General features: G+C 44.4%; 1 protein-coding gene and 1 long non-coding RNA gene across 2 annotated transcripts; both read right to left on the bottom strand.

The window, feature by feature from the left end:
• Positions 1–8,657: 8,657 nt before the first annotated feature.
• Positions 8,658–9,125, bottom strand: LOC117585562. The gene is made up of 2 exons (XR_004573918.1): positions 8,947–9,125; positions 8,658–8,888 (listed from the first exon to the last, which is right to left on the bottom strand). It is a non-coding gene; the product is annotated as an uncharacterized LOC117585562 (long non-coding RNA).
• A 379-nt stretch (positions 9,126–9,504) lies between these two features.
• Positions 9,505–10,167, bottom strand: LOC117585555. The gene is made up of 2 exons (XM_034275079.1): positions 9,700–10,167; positions 9,505–9,633 (listed from the first exon to the last, which is right to left on the bottom strand). The coding sequence occupies exons 1-2, from the start codon at positions 10,054–10,056 to the stop codon at positions 9,517–9,519; spliced, it is 474 nt and encodes a 157-aa protein (XP_034130970.1). The 5' UTR covers positions 10,057–10,167; the 3' UTR covers positions 9,505–9,516.
• Between the last annotated feature and the right edge of the window lie 453 nt (positions 10,168–10,620).

Below are 10,620 nucleotides of genomic sequence, written 5' to 3'. Positions count from 1 at the left end.
ATTTAAATTTATTGCACAACATCCAGCATTACTCGCGACGAGCAACAATAAGAGCAGAGCAGAACAGATACTGATAGCACAAAGTTTAATGGGAAATGTAAATGTTACGCCATTGTATGACATACGACAATAAAATGGAATGAAACAGAAACAATAAACCGATGGCTGCCATGCCCAGGGTACAGCCTGTACAGGTTGTTGGACCCACTGCACAGCTCCTGCTCCACCTCCACCTCCATCTCCACCTCAACCTATTTCTCTAGTCTACTCTACTCGCTTTTTTCTTTATTTGCTTTTATTTTTCTGCGGCTGCGGCCATAATTTACAATAAAAACACAGCCCTGATAGAGGGCGGGCGAAAGAATGGGTGAGCGGAGGAGATAGAGAAATGTGAAGCTGAAAATGAAAGAGTCTAACAATGTGACATGGAGGGGCCCGACTTGTGGGGCCGTTTGCATTCGACGGAATGGAATGGATGAACGAAGAGAGACAGAGAGCACAGTGCACAGTGCACAGAAGGGGGTAAGAGCGGAGTGGGGTGACTGAGGGACTGAGAGGGATGGCGTTGCCGTTAGTCGTCTCAAAAGCGACGGCGAAACCATCGAAATCGCGCCATGCAGTTAGACTTCAGAGTCAGATATTGTATTTCACGGCGTCTCGCTCGATATGTCATGCCCTCTATGTGTGTGTGTGTGTCAGTCTATCTTTCTCTCTCGCTCACCATATGCATATGTGTGCGAGTGTGCCATAATTCAATTTCAGAGTAAGCCCATCTCTACATCCACCCATGCCCACTGCCACTGCCATCCTCAGCCCCAACCCACCTCCACCCAGAGCTCTGCACATAAGGCATTGATCTGGTCCTAGTAAAGCGCGTTATGTTTTATGCGTGCGGCTGAAAAGTTTAACGAGGCATAAACAAACACGGCCCAGGACTAGGGCTATTGTCGTTGCCGGAATGAATGAATGTCCCATATGATATATGGGCAGCGATAGACAGCCAACAAAACGCGGCACGGGAACCGTCTCAGGCAAGGTAAGCTACCGGAAAGGATGGAAGCTAGCGAGATTTTCCCTACTTTCCTTATGACTAATGAATTGCTTTTGTGTCAAGCCGTTCAGGCAGTCTGCTTGCCATAAGATCTCCTCCTGAATCTCTGCTCGCTCTTCCTTCCCTTTAAAGTTTGTGAATAAATTGGCCCTGGCACAATTATTAGTTCCCAAAAAGAAGTATTCAATGAAATGATTTTGACTGCAGCTGCTGCTTCTGCTGGTGCTATCCCAGAGCGGAGCACGCTCAAATTGGCTTATCCATAACCCAATTAGCCATGCAGATAACGCTGTGTCACGGCCACATCCTCTTTACATAAACCATATGTTTCGTCACATGCAATTTCCAAAGCAATTAGCCCATGCACTCCACCTGGCTGATGGCTGATGCAGCATCCTTCGTACCAAATCGACGGTGCCCCCCTGTCCGCCTGCAGCCTGTTGCTAGCTCTTATCTGTTTGTGTGTGTGTTAGAGTGGTGTGTGTGTGTGTGTGTGTGTGTGTGGATGTGCCAACGAATTGAATTTGTCGCGCATCGAACAAACTTGGGCAATTCCATCAACATGCCTCCATTTCCCTTCCCAGCTCCTCTGGGCCGTGAACCTGACCATCGTCCAACGACCATTGGAACTGCCGACTGCTGTATTTGTCGGTGCTGCTCGTACGTGAGTTTTGGCTAGCGCTGTTTCTGCTGCTGCTAATTGAATTGGCTTGGTTGTCGCCCCATTGAAGGCTGGAGGACAACAGAGCCTTTGCAGAGTCAAAAATTACGCATACGCCCGATATGGTGAGCATTAAGCCGTTAGGGCTAATGAAGCGGCAGCTTCATTCAGCTGACGGCTGACTGGGCCAATTACAACGATGATGGCATCGTTTCACTTTCCATTGTTTCGCTCCTCAATTGAATTACATTGAAAAGCTCGTTAGTCGATCTCGTTTCACCCGATAAACATGTTCAGCAACTTAAAATGCAATCAACGGGAGTCGCGGCTCCTACAAAGTGAGCAAATAAAGTTAATCTCGATTAAATTGTTCAATATTGAAGCCAAGAAGTGAAGCCACCCCCCTTTGACAACAAATATTCCTATATCTACGCATGTATGTACATATATATCCCCGCGAATTGCTACAATTTGAAGCACTTAAGCGGAAAATAATCTGACGGACGTGTACGGCCTGCAACTTTACCAACGCGAAGGGTAACAGACAGCCAAGAGTTATTCCCTCTGCAACCGAAAGGAGGCAAAGCTGTTATTTTCCCCGCTTTGTGTTGTCTTCTCCCTGACAATATTTGAAATATTAATCACAAGGTTAGCTCCCTGAAAGTTTGCTGAAAGGTCAATGACTGACTTGCCAGGGTATCGAAGTCTTCGTCTACCCAAGGAGCGCTGTCTGGTCTTTTTATACTTTTTTTAATTGGTGTTCTGTGCTGATTGGTTTTCCATCAGCTTGGTGGGATTAAGTTGAACGTTTTCAATTTGCGGAAATAAAAATAACAAAAGCGAGAGACAGAGACAGAGACAGAGAGACAGAGCGCACTGACAATCTCAATTGAATGGCAATTTGATTTTATTGGCATGCAGCAACTTGTTGGGTCCTGTGCCTGTGCCTGTGCCTGTGCCTGTGCCTGTGCCTGTCAATGCAGCGGCCAGACATAATATTTCAGCTGACCAGGCAAGGAAGAGCCTCTGCGGGGGTGGAGCTCTTGGAGCTCTGCGGGGTAGCTGGAAGCCAAATCAGGACTGCTTCTTTTTTCTTTGGAATTTCTATCAAGCTCTTTTGGCTTTCGCTTTTTGTGTGCCCAACGCCGCTTGCGGCACGTACTCGACGTGGCGTTTGTGGGGCAACATTGTCAGAGAGCGTGGAAAGCATGAATCATCATGCTGACAATATAATTAAAGTTTTTGACGGTTATTTTTGAGCAAACAATGAATGAGTGTCACTTCTACGAGTGCGTGATTAATGATGTTGGATTTAAAATGCACGAAAAGTACTGGAATTACTGAGTCCTCGGATTTCTGTGGGCCCCAACATGGAATGAATTCCATCATTAAACGATGATTATGATAATCATTTGGCGAAATGAGCAGCCGCAGAATAATGCGCGCAGAAATGATTTATCCACAATTTCGCGAATCCCTTTCAAATTTGTGTACATCAATTCCAAAAATTGCAAAATAATTTCGCATTTGTCCAGTGCCTGTGCGAGTGCTCGGTATTCAGTGCTCGGTGGGGTTGTGGTCACGTTAATATGAGTGTGCCACATCACGAAATCACTGAAATATAATGTCCATGAATTTCCATGGCGTTGCATTCACTGGTACGTTTTCCATCCAATTTAAAGATACATTAAATTCTATTTAAGCCAGCGTCGCTCCTAATTTAACCGAATGATTGATGGCCACTGCCACTGAGGCAAGGGCAGGTGTCTATTTGGGCTCTCTTACCTTTGGTTTCAGTTGCAGTTTCAGTTGCTTTGATAATTAAAAAATCTCTTGGAAATTATACCAGTCGGGCTGGTAATTAGAACTGGCAGCCAACGGAAAGCCCAGACAAACCCATAGGGACACACACGTTTCGTCTCGAATGGCGTATGTCCTGTCCAGTTAATTGCTTGCCGTAACTTGGCAACGTCGGTGCTACAGCAGCTGTGATAAGTGCAACGAGCGGATTGAACACAAATCCCCAGTATCCACTATACGACCTAAGGAGTTCTGGGACAAGGAAAACTTTTAAAGCAGACTCTGTCCAAACTCTGTCTGTTCATGCAGGCCGTGCAACACGATTACAATTTTTCTCTCTTCTCTCTTCTCTCTTCTATCGAAAGGCAGGAGAGTGAAGTGGTTTCTAAATGGATTTTGGACGCCACGAAAATAATTTAATTATTTACCGAAAACAGCAACATTTTTGGGCCAATGTGTAGCAGATAATTTCATTAAAACAGTCCGCACAGAGGCTTCCATACACTGCGTATGCGCAATGTGGATTTATCTTGGACTTTGGCAGTCCCTTTGTGGATTTTGCGGATGTGTCGGATGTGTTTGCACGTTTAATGTGCATTGCCTGGACCTTCACTCCCAGACAAGGCCTTTGTACAAGGAAATCCTTTTACACCATATTGAGTTTTGTTGTTGGCGCTGCCTGTGGCATTCTCATTAGACATTAGACGTTAGACGTTAGGACACAGTTAAAGCAAATAGAAGAAGAATAAGTATATGATTTAAACACGCTGCGGCTGCAATTAATTTTAAATATTTATACCCAACCATGGCAACTGGCGAAAGTCAAGTGTCAATAAACCGCCAAGTTTGCATCTCATTCGGATTGAATTAATAATATATTTTCCAACACAGAGGGGAACTGTTTTGAGAGCTCCCAAAAGGGAAATTAAAAAGTTTCCGAAAAACCCTCAAGGTTCCCTTAAATAGATCCTGCTTCTTCGATTTCAGGATAACAAAAAGTTTCCTTCTTCATTTGCCAGTGTTTAGTTTGCCATTCCTTAAACAATTAGCAACGCAGCGGAAAGTGGGCCAAGCAAAGTGTCAAGCAGGGAAAAACATCGAATTGGACTAACGAAGTGAAACAGAAACTCAAATGGAAATGGAAATGGAAAAACTACAAGCAACACAGAAAACTAAAAACGAAACTTTTGTTTTGCATTTGGTTTTGTTTTTTGTGTGTCCTCCGTTCCCTGTTTGTTCCACACAAACCACACATATTCCCAGAAGGCCAAGCTTTGAAAAGGCAACCGAATAGTCGAGTAATACACCTATGGAATATTCGATAATCAGCTCGTAAATGTTTTGTAAATGACAAAGCCAAGACAGGGTCAAATTGCTGTCGAAAAAACCCTCGTTATGCGCCAGTGCAGGGTATGCCACATGTTGAGAGGAGGGAATCTAAACTGCTTTTCGTTGATAATAATAATGCTGATGTTGATGATTTCAATGGGCCAATGTGTTGCAGCTGCGGTCAGTGGCTTGGAGGAGCATGTTTTTGTGCGTATGCACACAACGCGGACAAGTGGCCATCTAAGGCTGCCCGTGGGCATACAAAGGAGCTGCGAACATGCTTGTCGTTTCGTCGATTCAATTAATGGGACAACTGAAAACAAAGCGAGACAAAACGGCAGCTGAACAAAGAGCCAAGTGTTCAAATCAGGGAGTTAAGTACTCGCCTCCACTCACGTTCAACGGGCAATTACATTTTAATGAGAGAAGCTTCCCCGACCATCCAAAACCTTGTCGATACATATGCAAATTTGGTTGGGGTCAGGTTCTGGGCTGGTGGACACACACACACACACCTCATGCATTTAAAGAGGGCTTTAAAGCTGGCCTCTTTCAGGCCTTCCCCACTCACTATCTCTGATTACTTTGTCCGTGTCCGCCTTTGTATGCAAATTTCACAGTCAGCGTTATTAATTTTGCGCCCAGCTTACTGTACTGGCTTCAGTATTCCCTATTGAACGGCCGACACATCAAAGCACTCCGGCTGACAAAAGCACACTTGCCTTTTCCTTGTTACAAGAACAAATGTGCGTGTGCGCTTAAAAATAAATACATACACATATTATGTACACATTATAACAGAAAATATAAACTGAAACGGATGCTGAGACAAACAAATGTTAAAGGGAGGCTCGGCGCTTTCAATTGGAAAAAAAAATAAAAAATCAACCAAGGAGGCAAGCGGAAATATAATGAGTTTTGCTCAGTGTCCAAAGCCAGGGAGGCTGGCCCTGGCCAAGAGCTGACACTCCTTTCAACAGAGACTGGGAGGACACTGTGGCAGTGTGACAATGTTTGTATGCTTTAGCAGACATAGGCTCCGGCTTTGGCTGTAGCTTTGGCTTTGGCTCTGCCTCTGACACTGCCACTGCCACTGCCTCTTCTCTGCTCTGCTCTGCTCTGTCACCCGTTGAAAGTCTCATAAAGTGGACGGACATTCGCTTTGATTTGCTGTTGCTAGTGCTGTTGTTTGTGTGGTTTTTTCTTTTGCCAGTCGAATCCACACTAACGACTTGCCAGTTGATGTCATACGTGTGGTGCGGCTGGCTGCGAGGACAACGACACCGTGTGGCAGCTTCAGTACTCGTATCATCCTCATCATCATCGTCACCGTGGACTGTTTGCACTGTCCTTTGACTCAGTATGTCCCACTCTTTAGGCAGCGTCACATTTAAAATCAATTTCATGGCCTGTGCCGGGTAGGACACACACATTCGACACACATACACAGTGCCACGTGCCACAAGCCTGTCCCCTGTCAACCACAAATGCAAATATAAACATATGCGAGGCTCACAAAAAAGAAATCCCTCTCAAGCTGTAAATACCTCCCCCTTCTGTGAGGGTACATCCACGTCCCCTAAGTGCTTGACTAGCTCCAAAGCGATACTCCCCTTTCTGTGCTTTCACAGTATAGATTTACAAATAAAATATAGAAATTACATAATTTAAGCTGACTTTTGCAGAGCATTCCATATTCGAACTCAGTCTGTAACTTTTCCCCATATTTATTTATTTTCCTTTCATAAGCCTTTGCCTCCCGAATGTACATACGTCTGAGAGCCACCAGGGAAGGTCATTACTGATAAGTCAGCCAATAAAGTCACTCCACAGGCCACTCCACTGCTCGCTGCAGTGTGGGGCCAGAGCAATGCACTCCACTGCTGAAACTTCCGGGAAGACGCGCTTGGGCAGGAAGGACATGTACGAGATTCTGTTGGAAAAAGTACAATTAAACATATGGGAAAAGGTGGATTGTTTTAACTTATTATGCAATCTCAGGGCAGGTGTTCGAGCAGAGAGCCTTCGCATTCCTGAGAGCAATAAAAGTTTGCCGCCTGGCCGTGGCATGCGGAATAATTCATTCGACATTTAAGTGTCTGCCGACACGTGCAATGTAAAAGTTTTACGCGCCTACACACACACCACACATAAAGACCTGCCTGCATTATATAATTCCGCATAAAGCGTTGAAGCGAAGCGTTGCCAGAAGACGCTCTTAAAGGCAGTGCCCAATGAGGGGTAAAGTAAAGCTCTTAGGCCGCCGGCAGATGACAAATTGGTCGCTTTTCATTTTCCACTGCATATGTGTGTACATTTGTGCCAATGAATCTGCATGTGTCTGAAGCGCTTTCTGATGGCCAAAAGCAATCGATTTTCCTCTCCTTTTTTGGCAAGCGAGAGTGATTTCCTGCCCATTGCCGCCAAACTTCATCAAGGCAACATCTCTTATCAGCGGAGTGTTGGGAGGGAGTGTTGGCTGCATGCCTGGAATATCTTCCGGTTCCGCAGTTTTTGATGTCTTCCTCTCACTGGGTGGTGGAAGATGGAAAGTGGAGTGTCGACAAGAGGAGAGGAGAGCTTGGAGTCAGTAGCTGCAAAAAATAATAATCAAGGAGCCGGCGTTAGCGTGGCGCGGTTGTCCCTTTTGATGCCACAAAAAATTCAGGAAAATCAATTGCAAATGGATACAGACACTTGAACGTACCTTGGTGCATATTTGATATATGCATACGATCCCTACATTAATATGTATATTCAACTCAACTATGAATGCGAATTCCACTCAAATCCCGTGGGATTTGGCACGTGCTGCTAAAAACCCAATGCAATGGGGGCAGCCAGACCGTTTGGGTCCAAGCTAGATCTGGCACAAGGGCAGGTCGTAAAGAGATACTATTTAGGTGACCGAAAACCATTTAAAAACGTGTGAAAAAGGGCACACTTTGCGCTGCATACTTTCAGGAGCTTAGTGAAAATTAGAAATCAAATAAATGTTTTCTCCTTTATTCCTTCAGAGGAAGATTGTGCTGTTGATCCCATAAGAACTGCAGAATTATTTTCGTCACACACAGGAGGGGCATGGCCGCTGGTTGGCATAGCGAAAGAGAGCGTGACAACAACAAAGGAACCAGCCAGCTAACACAACAAGAAAACCGAACAATTGCTGTCTAAATTCATTGTGTGCGCCTTTGTCTGATTCGATGTTGCTGTGTGTTGCAGGCGCTTAAAGGGGAAAGGATCACTTGGAGACCAGCACACACACACACACACACACACAGGGTGCATGTGTTCGCATTCGTTTCAATGGAAATGTCTATGAATGTACAATTTACATTGATGCCGCATTGTGGCATTGTCTGCTGTATACTATGCATGCTCGTTCTCCCAGAGCTATATGCGGAAATATTGTTTATGTGTCTCTCGGTGGCGCTCTGTCCCGCTTTGGCGAACTATACGACCGTCTCTTTTGCTGCCTTCCGACAAACACAAACAGATGTAAGTTGATTGTGTGCAGTCAAACACCTCGCTACACTTTACCATCGATGGCGGAGATGCTGAGAGTGTGGAGAGTGGTGAGTGGATGGATGGTTGATGTGTGATGGGTTTGTCATTTGATACAGTTTATTATTGCCAGACGATTGAATGACTAACCAAATGATGTAGACGCGTAGATGAGACACTGCAGTTGCCACAGCTGCATGCCTCATAATCAAACAAATCAAGTTTGACAGTTGCCACACAGCTTGCCCGAAACACAAGCCTCAATTAATGGTTTGCCCTCTACTTTGCGTAATAAGATTGAATTCGATACAGTAAAAGGTTGAAGAAGGACTGTGTATTATGGATATTTATAAATAATTATCAATACAAATAACATCGCTATTTACTTTCAATTGGAACAAGACCTGCATCCATTTGCTGCAGCTTAGCTGCTTGGGTGGAGCACCGCCTAAAGTGTAGACATATATCGGTGCAGCACTGATCGTCGTCAGTGCAAGGCCGCCCAGAGGCTCGACATTCCGCATTCACTTCCACATTGTCATCCTGCCAAGGAAAGGCGAAAATATCATAAGATAAAATAATGTTCAAATGTAATTCCTACTCCGGTCACATTTATGGCTAATGGCTTCGATCTGCGATTGCTAGAGTCATCGGCGCGGCTCCACGATTCTTTGAAACGCGAATGCCTACTGAGAACGAGAGCAGTGCTTGTGTTTTCCGCAAGAAGTATACCCAGAGCCAGGACAAGACTTAGTAAGACGAGTGAGACGTTGTGAGAAGTCATGCTGAATGTTTAAAGATGCAACCGTTAAGGCACCTTTATATAAGTACACCTCTACTTTGTTGCTGAACTAAACAAAACCATCTGCAATGCTGCTTTCTATGTTATTCACATTGTTCTCCATCTGTTTTCATAAAAACATATGCGGCTGGAATTACATGAGGGAACTAGCTGGCAAAATATGCGCTGTGTGAGTCGATGGTCGGCAGTTGTAATAAACTCGCCATCATTGGAGCAGCAACAGCAAATCCAACGGACGGAAGGTGTGCAAATGTCGATTTTCCGTTTGAATTTTTTAATAAGTGTATTGGAAGTTAGCTGCTGAGCCTGGAAAAGTGTTTATTTCACTTTAATTGTATTTGTTGGTTACAACGCCAAATGAGATCCTTACTAGATATGCCAACACTTCTTTGTGTCAGAGAGACATTTTTTGTTACAACAATTCTCGGCTGCGGCGCAAGGCTTTCCGTACGATACACAGTTTACATAATACTCTAGGCGATCTTCCTGTAAATAAAACAATTGAAAACCTGCTATCATCTTGGAAATCTACGACCCTCAGCAAATTCCTACCATTGTGAGATTTGTGAGTAAGGGCATAAGTTGATCATGAAGATGCAATATCTTGACAGTCCCCTCTTTGGGCTTAGGAGAACTGCTGTTGAGAGCAGCGGCTTTGGTGGCGGTCTCGGTGACGGTGACGGTGGCGGTGGTCGTGGTTGTGGTGCGAAATGGATCACTGGTCGTGGAAGCACTCGCTCTCTTCGTTGTCTGTTCGTTGGGACCGTGAGTTACGGGTATTCGCCTTCCAAAGAGACCGACCGTGTATCTAGTTCTTTCGAGAAGAGCTAGACCGCTCGCGTTTTCAACAAGCAGTAGACCCAATCCAAAGGCCAACCCAATTACCAAGGGTGTAACGATGGCGTTCATGTTGAATGTTTGACTGATTAAAGTCCCCACTCGTACACCATTTTATACAACGTTCTGTATCTTCACAGGAGAAAACTAATATCGATAATGGTGTGTGTGTTAAAGCCAATGTTTTATTTTCCCATCTGTGTTTAGCGAAAAACATTTGCATCTTTAATTACCAGAAGCCTCAACCAATGCAACAGCAATAAATACATTAGATCTCAGGCAATAAACAGAGCAGTTATTACTATTATTATTATTTAAGATACATATTAGGATAATTTGATCTATCGGTCAGGCACTTCTTTGTGTCGGATATACATTTTTTGTTGCAACAGTTCTCGGCTGCGTTGCAAGGCTTTCCATACAGTACACATTTTTCATGATATTCTAGGCGCTCTTCCTGTAAACGAAAACTATGAGCTATCTGGGAAAACGACGACCCACGCAATTTCCTTACCATTGTTAGATTTGTTAGTAGTGGAAGAAGTTCAAGAGGATGCCTTTTCGTACCATTATTTGGAGGGTCAATAAAAAGAACCATTTTCTTTAAAGTTCGAACAGGGAGAACACTGGTTGTAT

Source organism: Drosophila guanche, unplaced genomic scaffold (genome assembly GCF_900245975.1).
Source record: "Drosophila guanche unplaced genomic scaffold, DGUA_6, whole genome shotgun sequence".
NCBI lineage: Eukaryota > Metazoa > Arthropoda > Insecta > Diptera > Drosophilidae > Drosophila > Drosophila guanche.
Note: the sequence above shows the minus strand (reverse complement) of the source record. Positions and strands in the feature narration are given on the sequence as shown.

Coding starts and splice junctions, on each gene's coding strand:
- LOC117585555 (XM_034275079.1), bottom strand. CDS start 10,056: ATGAACGCCATCGTTACACCCTTGGTAATTGGGTTGGCCTTTGGATTG. Junction 9,634..9,699: donor TACTCACAAATCTCACAATG/GTAGGAATTTGC, acceptor TTTTATTTACAG/GAAGATCGCCTAGAGTATTA.